The 17,984-nt window shown below is 45.3% G+C and overlaps 2 protein-coding genes across 13 annotated transcripts; one reads left to right on the top strand and one right to left on the bottom strand.

The window, feature by feature from the left end:
• Nucleotides 1-4: 4 nt before the first annotated feature.
• On the bottom strand, nt 5-9,240 carry CG10089 (uncharacterized protein). 6 transcript variants are annotated; one of them, NM_001274874.2, is made up of 8 exons: nt 8,750-9,240; nt 4,230-4,315; nt 3,589-3,665; nt 3,406-3,522; nt 2,897-3,347; nt 1,797-2,324; nt 1,397-1,592; nt 5-1,341 (listed from the first exon to the last, which is right to left on the bottom strand). In NM_001274874.2, the coding sequence occupies exons 3-8, from the start codon at nt 3,607-3,609 to the stop codon at nt 1,311-1,313; spliced, it is 1,344 nt and encodes a 447-aa protein (NP_001261803.1). In that variant the 5' UTR covers nt 3,610-3,665; nt 4,230-4,315; nt 8,750-9,240; the 3' UTR covers nt 5-1,310. The 6 variants fall into 6 exon arrangements, with proteins under 6 accessions (NP_001261803.1, NP_001287061.1, NP_648654.1 ...); NM_001300132.1 differs by lacking the exon at nt 3,589-3,665 and having other exon boundaries at nt 922-1,341; NM_140397.2 differs by lacking the exon at nt 3,589-3,665 and having other exon boundaries at nt 922-1,341; nt 8,750-8,996.
• A 2,753-nt stretch (nt 9,241-11,993) lies between these two features.
• stv (starvin) lies at nt 11,994-17,968 on the top strand. 7 transcript variants are annotated; one of them, NM_001274875.1, is made up of 4 exons: nt 11,994-12,935; nt 15,486-15,588; nt 15,667-16,822; nt 16,888-17,968. In NM_001274875.1, the coding sequence occupies exons 1-4, from the start codon at nt 12,681-12,683 to the stop codon at nt 17,204-17,206; spliced, it is 1,833 nt and encodes a 610-aa protein (NP_001261804.1). In that variant the 5' UTR covers nt 11,994-12,680; the 3' UTR covers nt 17,207-17,968. The 7 variants fall into 7 exon arrangements, with proteins under 7 accessions (NP_001261804.1, NP_729910.1, NP_001097600.1 ...); NM_168551.2 differs by having other exon boundaries at nt 15,489-15,588; NM_001274876.1 differs by lacking the exon at nt 11,994-12,935 and adding an exon at nt 14,897-15,055.
• Nucleotides 17,969-17,984: the final 16 nt, after the last annotated feature.

Genomic DNA, 17,984 nt, shown 5'->3' on the forward strand with positions numbered 1-17,984 from the left:
ATTTCCCAAGGATATCCAGGGTCAATTTTATTAGGTTCTATGTTGCAATTAGGTTCCATTTCAATTTTTGCGTCTTGGAGACAGTTGCTTTTATTATTGTATATTAATTGTATTAATTTGACAAACTTAACGATTTATTCTTTATATAACTTTAGTTTAAAACCGATTTGTGCATTTCTCTAGGCATTATAAATACAGTATTTGATTCATCGCCGTTCATCGCCATATGTATGTATGTATTTGTGTTTCTCCGAACCATTTATATTTTGTCAAAGCCAGCTTGAAAAAATGTCTCAAATGTCCTTTAGATTGTTTTCGATATTCTAGGAAAGATTGTAAATAATTTTACATTCTTATCGATTATAATTTGAATTGTGTTTTGGTTTCATTATGATAAGCCACAAGCTTTAAAGCACACTTTAATGCGATTTGTTTGTTTTGGTTAAATTTTGTTTTGTGATCTAATGTGGAAAAGTCCGCTCTGTATTGCTTTTCATCTCGAGTTTTTTTTTTTTTTCATTTGCTTGGCGTGTGGAAGAAAGAGGGTGGGGTGAGCTAATAAACTTTGTTTATATATTCAATGCTACACAATGCAACAACTCTAAATAACAATCTCAAATCTCATATGTCAATACTAATATCAACTAGGTATGTATGAATGTATAATAACGCTTGCCTTGGGGTTTGCCCAATTAGTTTTGGTTCGCTATCAAAATATTTGCAACAACAGTGGGTTTAATCAAAAATACGCAATTGTACAATTCTCAATTATTGTTCGACTGTCTCCACAATCGCTTGCACACGCCATCCATCTTTCGGTACAAAACTAACAAATGGCCATAACCAGGAGGCCGGGGAATCAGTCCTTCCAAATGGACTGACAACAAATCTGCTCGTATAAATAAATACGCTATATAATATACAGTAAATATGTGTGTATATGTATATGTCGGTATTTCTTAAATGCGTCTCTGAAAAATAATCTCCCAACATTTGATTTTCTTAATTCAGGCTGCACTCGAAGGCGAGTGCCCCGAATGCGGTTTAAAAAATTGATCAACAACTTTTAGTAGCCAAAGCCGAAAACGAAGGATTCCTCAGCCCAAGCGTCTAACAACAGTAAGCTACTCGAGGATCCTACGAATCCCAAGCGGGAATCCATGGTCCCCTTCCAAACAAGTCTGCAGGTCACGAGCGCATTTTGCCAAAGGGTGCAAGTCGCTTAAGGATTACAGATTATATGCAGTGGGTGCCAATGCAACTCGCATTACAAAAAATTCTCCTCGCCTAATGACGGCTTGCTCTGGACTTCATCTCGGCTTCTTTACCAGACTGGTGGATCTGTGGTGGTAGAAAGTTTTGGTTTCCAAATAGCTGCAGGACATTGAGCACTGACCTTTTAACGCCATGACGTGGACTGGCGGGTGGAGTGTGGCATGGTGAGGGTGGAGCCGAGCCTCCCGACGAGCCTCTCGACGAGGATATAGATAGCGTGGAGGCCCTCGGTGCCGAACAGCCCAGATATATGGCCGATCCCTTGTCAGCATCACGCAAATCCACTCGGGAACCGTGGACGGAGGAAGGAACCGATCCTAACAGAGGTCAAGAAAAACCATTTTATTGTATACCTTAAAAACCAACTTACTAAAGAATCTCCGGAAGTTATTTGTAAACGATGAAGCGTCTGACTTATTTAATCAACAACTTTTAAAATGTTGAAACAAATTAAACGAAACAAATACAACAGACATATTTCTTTACCGCTTCATCGTTTACAACCAACTTAAGGACCTCACCCGTGTAAGCGTGCAGTCCAGCCGGACTACTCCGTGGACGCACTCCGAAACCGCTGACCGTGCTGGCACTCCGTTGCAGCTGTGCGGAGCCATTTCCCTCCCTGGCCGCCGACTCCCTTCGACTGCCGGCGCTACTCACCCGAGGCGCTTCCCTTGAGGAGTTGACCGGCCGGGGAGAGCGCTGACTCCTGGACAGCTGCTGCTGCTGCTGCAGTTGGCGCTGCTCCTGCTCACGGCGAGCATCCTCGAAGGCGGCGGCATACTCGGCAGCCTCACGGGATGTGGTGGGCGGCTGTTCCAGGACGATCTCGTCCTCGGGTATGCGCTCATTGCCCACCGAACGACGGACTATGGGCAGCGGTGAGTTCTTGGGCGATGTGGGGCAGGATTGGGCGGCGGCACTGCTTACGCTAAGTGAACTGGACGAGGCGTTGGCGTTGGAGGACTGGGCACGCAGACGCGAGTGAGTGGAGGCGTTGGAGGGACGACGTCGGAACAAGCCCTTTGTGGGGTCCATGTTGCAGACGCCTGCGCGGAAAAAAACCATGGGAAACGACATGATCATGAATACGCATTTTAAATAATTCTCGAACTTTTTATCAAAGCTTAAATGTAATAAATCTAATTTTCTCTCTGCTATATTAAGGAATAGTAGAGCATAAATTATACGTGACTTGAAGCGGATGATTATTTTATTTGTGGTAACTATGGCTTCTCAAGACAGCTTTGGTTGCAGGATTCCGATTTTGGTACACGTCGTTTTTTTAATTTTGACGTGGACTTGGCTTCTAGCTTCGTTGAGGTCTTGAAAGCAATATACTGTTCTTCATCATTGTCCGAATCCACATTCTTAACAAATTGACCCTTGTCGCACTCCGGATCGTAGTAACGCACACTTGGCATAAGGTCCTTGCCCAAGCTAAAATCCGGTGGGGGGTCATTGTTCGGATCCTTTTTAATGGTACTGCTCTTCCATTGGTCCACCGCAAAGTTTAGAGTGTAAGCCAAGCTTCGCCTGACTTTGCCCAAGCCCTCGCCTTCACCCTCGTCTTCTTCCTCCCCCTGACCAATATTAACACCATCTACGTCTTGGTCCGCACCTGTAGGACATTTTTCGCCGCGGGAGCAGTTACCCTCGCAGATGTCGCGGTTCTGCAGCAACTCCTGGTAGTTGTCCAGCGCGGTGGCCACCTTAGTGCGATCCAGTTGCTCCAGAGCCGAGGATGGGAAGCGTTCCCTCAAGCGGCGGCGTTCCTCGGACAGCTTAAACTGCTCAAACTCCTGCAGTTGGCTCTGGAATCCAGCATTTGGATTGGCTACAGCGCGACCAGCTCGAACCACCTTAAGTGCCTCCTTCCAGTTCAGGTGTGTGGCCGTCATGATATAGGCCACGGCCACGGTCACCGAGCGCGACATCCCCGCCAGGCAGTGGATGAGTACGTTGCCTTCGCGAAGCCGGGCGGCGTGTATGAAGTCGTTGCAGACGGAAAAGTATTGGGAGAGATTCTGGTCTGGCGTATCCGAGGCCATCACGCACAGGTAGTGCTTGTCCTAGGAGTAGAATATAACTTCAGTGGACATCCCAGAATGCGGAAAACAATTAACTTACCGGCAGCAAACGCCGCGGACTGTCATGTATGGCGATGATGTGCGAGATCTTGAATCTTTCCAGCTGAGCGTGATCCTTGGAGTCGCGATAGTTGCCCACATAAAGTCCCGGCAAGACCTTAGAAGAAATGGAGGGAAAAAACCAGATGTTTCAGGGATTAGGCTATGGCTGCTCCTGGTTTACCTTTCCCATGTGCCAGTTCATTTTGGTGCGATCAGATAGCAATATGATATGATTTGGTGTGCCTACGATTTAGAGTGCTGTTCATGGAGACGGAAAAATGGTAGCCTATTTTATTGGATTTCTTGCGTGTCGTTCAGTTTTCGTTGCCATTGACAAGTTGCCGTGACAACAATCGTAGACGCAGACTGAAAAGTTGGTACCAGAGCACCAATTCCACATTATTGCGGAACCAGTTTGTTTATCGATATTGAATCACCGATCTATACGGCCGAACTGCCAGTGCAGTCAAAAATTACTAGCTTTTTTAAGCCGAAGACTAAATATTCTAAAAGTTATTTCAATAACATAAAGTCAACCTACTAAAAGGTAAAAAATTTCTTATAATTACTTATTATTTCAAAATTAAAATGTATCTATTCATATGTTTGCTCATGGCTTTTATGTGATATTTAACAAAAAAAATATACATATGTAAGATACTTTATCTGAAAGATATGAATGTCTGGTTGCAAGGCTTGACCATTTTGGTTCTGAAAATACTGCAATTATGGCTGCTTAACTTTTGTGTAGGACCTTGAAAACGGTTGTCATCGGCTTCTGTTTGTGTTTTTGTCAGTCATAAATCTTGTCCTCGTTCTTACCTTGTTCATGCCATTCCCCATGTTTCTTCATTTAAAAGTTGCGGCTCACTTCCTCAATTGTCAAACGAATTGGCCCAAAAGCATTGCTGAAATGGTAAGAAGCAGAGGAAGAGAATCCTTTATTTGACAAGTTCAGGCGCAAAATTCCCGGCGAAGGCCAAAAGGAAATGGCAGTGTGATTGTGAATGCTATTGCAAGTATGGGTTTTGGGGGCAGCTAAATGCTTTTGTTGTGGGCTGTGATGAAAGTGCAAGTGGCAAATGTTGCAAGCTGTTGCAAGCCACTGCCATGGCCAAAACATAATGGATGTCTTTGTCGCCGCCTTCGTCGCGGAAGTAAACAGACCTTGACGTTGGCTCGACTGCATCTCATTAGTGGGACAGTCAGACAGACAGTTTGTCCTGGTATCGAGGCTAGGATTTTGGATCGGAATGGGCCGAAATGCCAGAGGCTAAGCACCACCAACTGGCCTACCTGTTTGGCCCCCAAAAGTGGGCAAGGTTAGAAGACGGGGTCCTTGCAACAGTTGGTTGGGCCCGCTATTCTTTTTCCCCTCTTTTTTTCCTGCTACCCCGCTAAGGACAATGGCAAAGGCCTCATCACAAAGTCAAGACGTGGGCAGCCCACCAGCTATGAGCCTACGTTGTGTAACACACTCGGATACCCATCCTTTGGGTGCACTTGGAATCCGACACATTTGCATAAGTTGTCTCGCGTTGAGGCAATGGGCAAAGTGTCGCTTTGTTGTAATTTCATTCCCGGCACGTTGTCGTCGCAGCCACGGGCATTAAATTGACTGACATGCTCAAAAGCAGAAGAGTGGGAGACCAGGAGACCTGGAGCAGATAAGGCACGTGTGTGCCGCGCCAGCAGAAGCAGCTGTCATTTACCAGTCAGCCGGACTTGGCTTGGATGGAAGCCCACCCACCCATCCACTTCCGAAACGGGGAAATTACGAAATTAGAGCAGTCAATCTAGCCTCTTCATCCCCTCAAAGGTATCGGAGGCAATTGATCAGCCAAAATTGCTGCTTAGCAGCATTCGGACAGCGGCGACATGGACTTCAAGTGCATCCAATCAGCATCACAGTGCCTATAAATAGTCTGCGCCCACTTCCATTCGGTACGAGGTGGTGGTGGCGGATTCAGCCCAACAGCCGCAATTCAATTCAATTGATGTGACACTCCGTTCGCCTCGGCCTCCGTGTTCCGTTCTACAATTCCGCACAGATGGAGCCCCAGGATTAAGATTGGGACTAAAAGAGCTTTGGTGCACTTAAGGAAATACTTATTAAATAATGATGGATGAGGCTATAATTAATGGAAAAACTGAAATTTTAACTTAAGTGGAACAAAAATGTGTTCTTGAACTTTATGGATTCTATCAGGATATAACGATATTCAATGGGATGTTATAAACGTTCAATTGGTCGGTTCAAAATTGTCCTCTATGTGAAAAATATTCAATATCCACACTATGCGGATTCTAGGTATACTATCAGGATAAGCAGCTCATTTTTCACCTCCGATTATAACGTGGAACCGACTTCAGAAACAAAATGTAACAAGCCGGAAATGCATTTGAAACTGATATTATTTGTATGTACGTGTGTGGGGAAACTGGAAACCGGAACCGCCTCGCTTGTGCGCCTGTGACGTCCCTGTGTCCTTGTGCCTCTGTGTCAATGGAACTGTGTTGGTTTAGCCGCTGGCCAAATATTTTAGGGACCATGATTGAAAAGCAGTTTTGCATTGAATTCATCGACGAACTTCTAATGAAATCGCATTGTGGCGGACGCCCTTTTTCCTTTTTTCCGACCAATGCATTTCCGGGCCGTTTGCCAAGGCGTTTTTTTCTTTCGAAAAAGTGTTGCATGCCCCGAGGCGCAGACATTGAGTGAGTTGAAATTTATGGAAAGCTTTAATCAAATTAAATCGTTCCCCGCTCAACTGCTCTTCCTGACCGGGATTTTCATTCGCTGCCAAGTTTTTCACTTTGTTTTTCCACCTTAATGGCGTGAGTTTTTCCACGAATGTTTTTTGATTATCGTTTCCCCATAATTCGGGTTTTTCTTGTACCCATTGTTATTTTAAGGGGGGGGGGGGTCTGGTATGTATATTATATGCATATATAAATTAGCTGGAATCGTCCTTGTCCCATCTCGACCGTTTCGTGCGCCGCCCCCTACGGCTGGCAGTCAATTATATCGTTTAGACATTCAACATGAGCAATAAAATACATGCCACAGCGGCACCAGAAGCCGCACCTACCAGGACAGAAGTGGATGGGATTGGGACTCGGATTGGGACTGGGACTGGTGACGCTTTATGACTCCATCGCCTGCTGGTGGCCTGGTGAGTCAATGGCGGAGCGATATGCCGGGTGGGAAACCCCGTCCAAGGCTAAAAGGCCCAATTGCTCAGTGACTGTGAAAAATGTGAGTTTTTTGCCATCGAGCTTTGTTTGCAATAAATGTTTCAGGCATGAAAAGGGACAAACACGCCGAGGTCTATAAACCTACAGTTCAATATTCCTATGTTGAATTGTTTATTGAAAAGTATACATATATGAATTTACAATAGTCTTACAGATTTGTTGATAAATACAAATCTTTAAAAATGAATTATACTTATAGGCGGAAAGAACCAAATATAAATCCGAAGAGCTTTTAAAGCCTTGACCACATCTTCTTAGAAAAGTATATGTATAAGGACACAAAAAGTCAGATAATACCTTCTGAAATATGGACTTAGGCAAGTGACGCGACCAAGTTGTTTGACCACAATATCTACTGTACAATAAATACATCAAAATAGCGATTATGTTTTGCTTTCTTTGCTGCCAGGCAGGCAGTTTTAAATAAATTCGAAGGCCTACACCCGCTCTCACACACGAGAATGGAACTCGAAAAGGGCGGAATGTTGGGGCAGTCATGTGTGTCCTCTTCACAGGATAGGGGCAGGCAGCCCAGCCGGCAACCAAACAGCGCCGCTTTGTCTGCGGATATGTCAATGGACCGGCAGCAACCTCCTAAGGAGAAGGTTCACAAGTGAGGAGCCGACTAAGCACAACTTTCCTTCCTAAAGGGCACGTGCTGCCATAACATGCTTTATTAACATACAACAGTTCAGGCCAGGATGGGAGCAAATACAGCGTGTACAAGAAGGGGGGATTGTTGATTTCATGAGCTTCGAGGATTTCATTGCTCCAAGCAAACATTGTACCGGCTCCTAAGCAAACGCTAGTGCCAGCAGAAACTATTTTCACTGGCCACCGGCTATCTGGTAATCTGAAAATCCCCCCACCATTCCTACAGAGGACCTCCGGCTGTGACAGAGACAAAGTGTTGCCATCGCCGAGGCAATAAAACTGAAATGTGATCGCCCGGCATCACCTACCCCATGATGACACACATAATCTGAGTCAATGTGGGGACATCAACCTTGATTTCGGAATGCATCCGTTTCCCTTAGCAGCGGAACTCTATCTGCAATTCCACTTTCCCGTTCAGGTCACAGCTAATTAACTGCATTCACGACCGACTCCTGCGAAATGAAACCCTCGAAATGTGACAATCTGAACTTAATGAACCGTACACTCTACTCGGAAATTTTCGACGTTGACAGAACGAAATTTAAATAAATAATTAGGCAGGTGGGGGGCGGTCGAATTGCATGACTCAACATATTAATTTCGTTTTACATATGCAATGAGTGTGGCGTAAAAAGTTTTGGACATGTTTTTAGTGTGCAACAAGGGAAATTAAGCGAAATGAGGCATTCAAATTGAGGGTTTCTGCCTTTGGCAGCAGTTGGCATTTTAAATTAAACGGATATAAGCTATATAGGATGTATAACATTGTCCCTGGGCCATTGTATTCACTAAGTACTTTAATGGCACATCGCAAGTAATTAGGAGTCAACAAGGCGTATACGTGATTTTCCATTATAATTCACTGTTGAATAAAGTCCTACGATAACCGTAAGCGAATTTCAATGTCCATATATCAGTAGAGTATAGAATTTTGTAATATAATATTTGAAATGCTGCACAATTTCACACGAGTCTCAAACTTTAAATAAACAAACAGCCAAAACCGTGATAGATTTTTATGCACAGACTCATCTGCAAGTTCAGGCTGCCAGATGTATCCACAGTCACGTTTCGGGCCATTTTCACACCAATTCGAATTTGACGGCCGGCTGACAGTCCAGGACGCGCCCAAAACAGCACATTACCCATACGACCCGTGGGCCAGGATTTACATGGAAAACACTTACGCGCTCTTGACACGGGAGGAAAGAAGGTGGAGGACTGTCCGTTAATTCCCCAGTTGCGTGCCCAAAACAAAAAATAATTATTCGAAAGAGCCGCAAATTGTTTCATATACACATACACGGTTAGGCGCATCGAGGAGTATAGTTTTTCGGGAGATTTGCGTTAATCGGGTAATCGGACGTGGGTCAGTCACCCAACGGAATGTGGCATTATAGCGCCGTTAAGAGAATTGCAGGACTTACGTTAACTTGGGGGCTCCGGTTGCTTGCCTTCCTGGTCAATGGAGCTGCCACATGGGGACCTTCAAGTACGACTTCTACTCGCGAGAGAGGGAGAGTAAGTAGAGAAAGTCGAGCGGCAACTCCTGTTATATCACGATGCCAGCGGCGGCCGCACAAATGCACAAAATTTTGATTCGGTTCACTAAATTTTCGCTACTTTTCTCTCAGTGTGAACTCAAAACTGAACTGTGTGACGGTTAAAGCCAAGTCGATAGTATCCTAACAATTTTTCCATGTCGTTTTTGCGGCCCGCACCGTTATAGAATGGGAGCCGTAAAAGGTGTAAACGTGAAACAAGCGTTTGAGGACCGAAAAACAATGAAAGCCAAACCGCAAGAAACGCAGCCGTGAAATGTGTGGATAGTGGAAATATGGAAAAAACGAGCTGCAGCCGCCGCGTGAGTTCCGTTTGCAGGACGAGGATTGCGCCAAACGAATCGGCTCGAGCGCTGGTCACAGACTGAGCAGCTGAGCACCACAGCCATTCGGACTTGGCTCAAACGGAGTGGTAGTGGCTGAGGCATGGGAACCGATACCCGCGGGCATGAATGGGAACAAGCCGAGTTTGCGCACCGTCACAGCGCGCCAAAAATAAAAACTCACTCAATTTGGTAGCTCGGCTCTGAGAGAAAGAGGAAGAGAGAGTAAGTGAAGGTTCCTTGCCACAGAGTACGTGAAAACCTTTGATTCAGTTATATAATTGAGGGGGCGACCGGTCAGGTTTTATTTGGTATAGTTCTGGCTATTTTTTACGGGGGAAACCTCACCTGTCGATGGGCAATTAACGGTCAGGCAATAATCAACAAACTGACCGCAAATCCATAACCTACCCCTCGAAACGGTTAGGTTAATTGAGCCAATGTTCGATATTAACGGTAATGGAGTACTATATGGTAGTAGCAGTCAGCACAATGGGAAAGAAACGCATATAATCGCATAGATTTAGAAAAGGATAGCTGGAAGCTTTTGATCTTAAGTTAACAACAAATAGTTTATATCTGAGAAAATCATTGAAACTAACCAATGCATCAGCAAATTAAGTTAGAAAATTGTGAAAACCTATTAGTAATGACTGGCTTCCAGCTCCATCAAAACTCAATATTTACCAAAAACACAAAATAAATAGATTGCTAGACTATCACATTGAAATACCAAATTTGAAACTCATATTTGTTTCACTTTGTTATGAGAATCGGGGGTTCTTCGATTTCAGCACATTTAGCTATATATACAATTGCTTTTGATTGACTCATTCAATGCGATTTGTTTTGACGGCTTACGTTTCATTTATCAGGCCATAAAAGGAGCAGATCAAAATTCAAAAGAATTATGTGTGAGATACTCTATTTACCCATAAGCTGCAATCTTAAAAATTTGATGCTTTATTGGTAAATTGATACAATAACTTCACGAGACTGATTTATTTATCTTGACCCGTTTCAGAAAAAAGATATATTTACATTTGAAATACGAGTTCCGAGAAAAACGTCTGAAATGCATAAATGCCTGGCATTGCATTTCGCTCGTGTATCTACATGGCAAATTATAAAAACAAAAATCGCATGTATATATATAATCAGATATAAACGTATACAATTCACTTCTATATCTATACAGAGATGTGCAATATTTAATTATGAATTATTTCCATTTTATATGCCCTGGCGACGCAGTGGTTCGCCCAAACAACGAGAAAGTATTTGGAAAATAAATCTAATGGATAAAGATAGGTGGGCGTGCCGCCGCCGGCCGTCTGATTATATACATTCATACAGACGAGCATGCATATTCTCACAGATCTACAATTGAGGTTAATATACTAATAATGAAACAATTGAGAAACGTTTAAAGAAATCCTATCAGCGAAATGGATACGGAAATGATACAGAATAATTGTAATTATACCAATCGTGCCCCAGCAAAAATATATTTTTAACGATACTTTAATAAAAAAAATATTCTTGGCTAAAGCTTCAAGCAACCGATGATTCAATAAGTTATTTAAGTTATTTGACCTATATTCTGACCAACTTTGTTCTCAAATTAAATTGAATTAAAATTGATTTTTAAGTTTTTATAATTTTGTGATGGTCTCGGAAAACCCATTTTATCCAACCCTATTATGTTGACCAGAGCTGTACGCGTGGGTCACTTCGTGATTCAAAAGAAAATGCTTATGGCGCTGGTTGCTTAGGTGGAGTAAACATTTGGTCCAAACAACTGGCGGTTATCAGCTGATCGTTTTGCAATAACAGTCGACTTGCGAAGACATTCTGTCGCTACTGCACATTGTACATTTGTTTATGGCGAAAACTGAAAAGGTATCAAGTGCGGGGGAGCTGTGGCAACAGATCGTTAGTCATTGATCGATTGATTGGCCGCTCAACAAGACTCCGTCAGTGGGCGATGACAACTGTTTACGCTGCTGATTTTGCCTTCTTTTTGCCTTCGTGTTTGCCTTACTCGTTGCTGCTCTTTGGCGGTTGTGACGCAGTGGTTGTATGTAGGCGGCCCGAAGGCACTGAGATAAAAGAAGATTAATTGAATACTTTTGGTTAAAAATGGCATAATGGACCCGACGGTAATGGTAAGAGAAATACAGATTTTGATTGTCTAAATTAAGCATATTATAACTGATATTATAACTGATGAGCACAACAGTTAGTTTCTGCGTAGGAGTTTGATATTTATATTTTTCCCAATTTTATTCAAGAATTTATAAACCGTTTTTTATATCGCGAAATGGTCATATTCGATAGTTACTACCAACTAGAGTCATTTATCGTGCCAAATTTCCCGCAGTGTGGCTTACGGTTACAGATTTGAATTTTAGAAGCCATGCGACTGCCGAGGAATGCGTTTTAGAGAGCCGCTCTCTTGGCCAACTTTCTATTTATAAGTCTGATGTCTGATCGGTGCACGGAGAGAGAGAGAGTGGGGAGAGCGAGCTGGGGAGAGCGGATCGAGAGAACGGTATCCGTATCCGTAAGATAGTATTAAACATTTACCAATTAAGGTCTGAAACCGCCGGAGAAAAGCCAGGTAGAAGCCAAGCAAAGCTTACCGCGAGAGAAAGATAGAGGGAGGCCGAACGGAGAGCGGATGAGAATCGAGCGGGCGAGAGAGAGGGAGAGAGAGCGCCACAGTGGGGCTGTTGGCAAAGGCAAATTATACGGTAATGGTTAGAAGCAAATGGCGATGGCGCTCAGTCGACGAGCAACTTTGGCAGCGTGAGGACGCCCGTGTGGATGCGTGGCCCCGTAAAAACAACAACAAACAACCGAGTGGCAATGTGCAAAAATAAAAAATCTATATATATTTTAAATTGAATATAGAAATCCGAAAACCCACACTCGCACAAACACTAGCGCAGGGCCAGAGAGCGCGAGCGGAAATACTTAAAAAGCTGAAAAAAGTGGAAGTAAAAAAGTGGCCGTATCGGTGTGCGGCAGCTAGAAAGTGTGGCCAAAAGTGACATCACACTCCGGTCGTTTAGCAAAAAAGCAGCAGCAACAGCAGCAGCAGCAGCACCAACAGCAGCAGCAGGAGCTAAAGCATCAGGAACATACGAGAAGCCCCAATCGAAATCGAGCGGTATTCGCACGCGTCGTCGCTCAAGGTGAGCCCGCGCCCGCACCCCTCCATTAAAAGCCCCCGCCATCCTCGTGCACACCAGCCCGCGTCCAAAAATTAATCTCAACAACTGGCACGACAAGTAGTCGCCGACGAAAAGTCACAGCCAAGTATCAACAAAAGGAAATAAATTAAAAATTGTCGCTACGCAGCGAAACGTCGACGGATTCGATAGCGTTTAGGCCAGCGGTACGAGCGGTACGGATACGGATACGATTGCGATTACGGTTACGGTCTTTTCCTGGCCAGCGAATCATCCATGAAGCCCACTGTGATGGCGGCCAATCAGGCGCAAAGCAATCCCGCCACCGCCGCCGGTAATAATGTCTCACCCGGCGGTCCCGGTGTCAATATACCCGTAAACCGGGAGTACGTGAGTGGCGGCTACGGATCGCCACAGCAGTCGGCACAGTTCCACACTCCCCAAAACGCTTACGGATCGCCCAGGCAGCAGCAGCAGCACTTCCAGCAGCACCAGCAGGTTCCTCCAAATCAGCAGCAGCAACATTTTCAGGTGAGTGGCCCCCAGCGCTTGTCTGTCGAGGGGGGGAGGGGGGCAGGCGGAGAGGGTGGCAGACGAGCGGCAGCGGCGAGAGATCCCAAGGTTGGCGCCTGGCAAGGTCGAACCCCCACCCTCCAGATCTCCCCCGCCCCCAAAAAGCCTCGATCGCATAGCTGGGACATATTCGTATGAGTGTCATGGTTTTTGTTGTTCGCTAGCCGTGTGGCAATTTAAGTACAGTGGGGATTCTAGACGCGGAAACAGTTGGTTTGGAATAATTACAGTGGGTATTGTAGCATGATCTATGTTCAACTTCTACTCAGAAATAGAATAGGAGCTGACTGTGATAACTAAATCGAAATGAAGAGTGATTTAAATATGATAGTCTTGTCTTTAGTTAGTCTGCATCTACTACTACTTTTGTTTTAATTCAACAAAATGTACTTCACAGATACTTATAGGATGGCCAGATTTTTCTAAATACCTTGGGCATTTTCCAAATTACTATTAATGACCGACGAGCTTAACTCTTTGTTTGCGAAATATTCTTGGGTAGGCGATTAAGTTTTATTTATTTTACTGTGCTATGACACAGCGGTTTTTCCATTTGTTTCGCTTTTCGGACTGAATCCTTGGCAATTTCGCATTGCCTTTTAGCGCTATGTAAACTCTCTAAATCGCAATAAGAGTGCGGAACAATGAAAAAGTCAGTGTGGTTGCGTAAAAGCCTCTTCTACTCACCCCTCCACAAAGTGGGTTGCGAGGGAAAATCCAACCCCCTGCAAGTGTGTGTCAAGTGTGTGTGCACACTCTGTTGACCTACTGGGCATAAGCTTGCAGTATCTGCTGGGGGGATGGCCAAGTTTCTGGGCTGATGTCGTGTCAAGCGCTCGTCTAGTGGCCAACGCTGCGTATGATTAATGCCGCAACGCGTGCGGAATTTTACCAGAGACAAGTAATGTACAGCTGTTTCTTTGCGGCCTAATCTAATGGCCAGCAATCCAAATCTATCACGACCAAATCGTAGAAAATATTTGAAAATTTCTAGAAGAAAACACACAAGCTAATGACGCGTTGCTCTGCTGCTAATGCTCTCGTTCTTTCTATTTGGGCGCTGAGAATTGGTCGAATCGAAATAACGCTCTATACTATTGGCCCGCTCTTGATTCTTTAACAAAGTCTGCTGTGCGTGTCTGTGTCTTCCACTGTAGGTGGGCACACCGTACAGTAAACACACAATGGCACTCCATATGTGCGCATATCGGTGGAAGCATGCCAGTTGTCTAATGGGAAGCGTGGGTGGATTTTGGTTGCTCAACATCAACTTGGCCAACGCGGGGGCCTCGGCAATGCGTTGGTGACGTTGACTATATAAAAACGTCATCACCAACTTAACGTACAGTGGGTACGTGCTAAGGTGAACTTTGGACTTTAAACAGATAAAGGTGCCATGATAGCGAGAAGTTTAAGAACTTCTTGTAACCGCAGAAAGGCGTTTTTAAACATATATCTGTTTTACAAAAGGTTTCCCATTTAAAAAAAGCCTTATAAAACCTTAAAAAAATACAAATTTGTATACATACTCGTATATACGACAATTTCTTCAAGTGCGCTTATGTAAGAAAGCCAGTAAATTATCATTAATAATTGAAGGGTATTGTAAAACAATACTAATTGTTGAAGTAAACACACTTATCTTGTCCCTACCGTTCAATTCAGAAAATGTGATACAGTAAAGCCGAATCTTTTATTTCACTGTACTTCCACAAGTCACTTCGGGTAATTGAGTTGAACAGCAGAGAGAGCGTCCTTTTAGGAGAGACTCAAAATCGGTCGTCGAGCCGAACCGAGAACACTCGACTGTCTCAGAAACTACGAGAAGTGGCCAGAATCAGCCAGCGGATTCGAGAGTGGGCGCCATTCGCTTTAAAAGGCCTTCTCGGCCGACGAGTCGCCTCATTCGCACGTAAACAATCGGACGCAGTGCATCACGTCACCAAGCGGAAAAGCATTCAAAAGCTAAAAAGACATTCAGGCTATAGCTAAATACTCGTAAATACACTTGTAGCGAAATAATTGACGAGCAGTGAGCACAGCTCATTGATAAAGTTAACAAATTGAGCAGGCAAAAGGTAAGGTTCCGACATCGACATCGACATCGAGATCCATCCGCTCCCCAACAGCTGTTCATTCAGTGCCAATTGACATCACTTGTTTGCCCACACTCGTACCCAATCTATATGGTTCTGACTCACCCTGTTATTTATAAACAATTCGCCCACCGAGTCGAACAATTTGCACTCCTCTATTGCTACACAGAACAAATACATAGTTGATGTGAAACAGCGATTATTTTATTTAAAATACGATTTTTAACCGGATAAAAGCACTTTTACTTTCAAACCAATATTTGCAACTTAATAAACATGATTTAAATTATAAAAGTAATAACTATTAGAATGTGGTTGCTACCAAAAGAATACCTGCATATTAGAGCTTCTTAGCTAGAATCATTCCGAATTCATTATAATTTAATTATTTATAATTACTCTCTGTTGATAGCAGCCGACCTTTGGATTCGAACCGAACATGGACATGGACAACATGTTCCCGCGCTCGCACCTGGGCAGGATGCACGATCCCTTCGCCGGCTTCGGCGACTCACGTAAGCGGAGCAGTTTGCACGGTCCCAGTGGTCAAGTCCATGCTGATGATGACTTTCCATCCTATTTCGACGATCCAGACTTTGGTTTCCCCCGCTTCTCAACGATGGGCCGCCGAGGTCGAATGGCCGGTGGGGCCAACACTCACATGGACCACGATGATGACTTCTTTAATCGGCTGCCCTCGGAGTTCCGCCAGTATATCCCAGATGGTTTCGGAGGCAGACGTGGTACCGGAGCTGCTCCTGCACCCGGACAAGTTCCACAGCAGCAACAGCCGCAGCCACAGCCGCAGTACACCCAACAGCAACCCCAGACGCACTTCCAGTTCGGTGTGCCGCCCCAGCAACAGCCAGTCTATGCCGGACCAACCCAGCAGCAGGTGCCGCAGACGCCTTCAAAGCGCCTTTGCGATGCTGCCATCCAGACGGAGGATCCTGCCGGTCGCTCGGAGGTTGATTGTGCCCCGCCGACTAACTTGAACCAGCACGGACTGCGAAACACTGTCGACATGGGCGTGAAGAGTGTCGCCGAGCAGGATCAGGGACTGCGATCCCACTCCGCCCCTCCGCCAGAGCAGCAGCAGCAGAATCTGCAGTATCACCAGCAGCAGCAACAGCATCAGCAACCGGGAGTACATAGCCAACCGTTTGGCACCCAGACAAGTCCGCCCGTTCAGGGTCAGCAGTTCAAGACCTACTATGCGCCGCACCAGCAGACGCATCCCCAGCAAAAGCAGCAGACCCCGCCGCCAGCTCCACAGACCCCGGGTGGCACCTATGTGCGCACCATTCCCATCTTTGTTGAGGGTCGCTCCGAGCCCATCATCAATGCCCACAAGGAGATACCGAACCAGAACGCTCCGCCCAGTGCTCAGGCCCAAGCTCAGGCACAGGCATATGCGCAGGCGCAGCCACAGGCACACGCTGCTCCACAGCAGCACAACAGACCGACGCCACTAAACACCCAGGCGCAACCTGAGCAGCAGGTGCCAGTTGAGGGAGCCGCTGGATTGCCGCCACAGACACCACATACCCTCAACTCTATTAACAAAATCCAGGACATTCAGCGCGACGTACTGGAGCTCATGGGCAAGGTGGAGCAGTTCAAGGGAACGCGCGAGGAGAAGGAGTACGCCTACCTGGACGAGATGCTGACCCGCAACCTGCTTAAGCTAGACACCATCGACACAAACGGCAAGGACAGCATTCGTCTGGCCCGAAAGGAGGCTATCAAGTAAGTGACCAGAGTCACCAGAGCTCATTATCGAATTTAATTAATTCAATGATTGTTCCTTGCAGATGCATTCAGGCTTCGATAAATGTGCTGGAGGCCAAGGCCGAGGAGAATGCCAGAGCGGCATCAGGAGCAGCACCTGCACCTAGCGCAACAGCTCCAGCGGTTGACACAGGTGCAGTTGCTGCCTCGGAAGCGGCCGGACAAAATGCGGAGCCAGTGACTCCACAGCCACAGGATGCTACAAAGATGCAGGAACCCATCCCTCTACCAGCACCACCAAATGCTGCTGCCGTCGAGGGCGCAGCTGCTTCGGAAGCCACCGCCGCGGAGGCGACACAGTCCGCCGTTCAGTCGGAGACAACCACAACGACGTCGGAATGATGAACACAGCGCCTCTACAAGGCGACCGTTTCGAAGCAGCTACGCAAATTAACCAAATTTAAGTGACAACAGGCGGAGGATAGAGAAGAGTTCCGATCCCGACTCATCAACGGACAGCGACAGACTTGATTTTACTGAATTCAAAGTAAATGTGAAAGTGAATTTGATGTGTAATGTGAATGTGAATAGGAGGAGCTGGCGACGAATCTTTGCTAGTATTTCGTAGAAGCACAACCGTACTATCTAAACATATGCAAATCTCACGTGTCAACCACTCAACACCCACTCATCCCCACACATCATAACACACACACACACACACACACACCACACAGCGTAGATTATAGGCTAGTAAGAGAATTAATATTGAGAAAATGTGCCTGCATAGAATTCGGAAGTTAACAGAGCGAAAACGATTTGGCAACAAGGGTTGCTTCACTTAAAAGAGCTGATTATGTTTAAGCGATAGATGATCACCATGAGGATATTTTTGAACCTGAGTCCAGTTTTTATACGTAAATTGTACCGATGAGCAGCAACAGGGGCAGCAAGCCGCCGTATGATCTCATACAAATCTACAGCAGACGCGCTTGCTTGCCACAGGCCAACTCATCCATCCAATCACGCCGAGTGCACCACTCACGGCTTTGCTGCAGGTGAATTGTTAAACGAACGTAAACTCTTATAGAAAAAAAAAAAAAACTATGATAACTATTTATGCTACTAATTAATGCGAAAATAAATGTAGATATTGTTGACCATAAAACTGTGTTATCCT

The sequence above is a fragment of the Drosophila melanogaster genome, chromosome 3L (assembly GCF_000001215.4).
Source record: "Drosophila melanogaster chromosome 3L".
Taxonomy (NCBI): Eukaryota; Metazoa; Arthropoda; class Insecta; order Diptera; family Drosophilidae; genus Drosophila; species Drosophila melanogaster.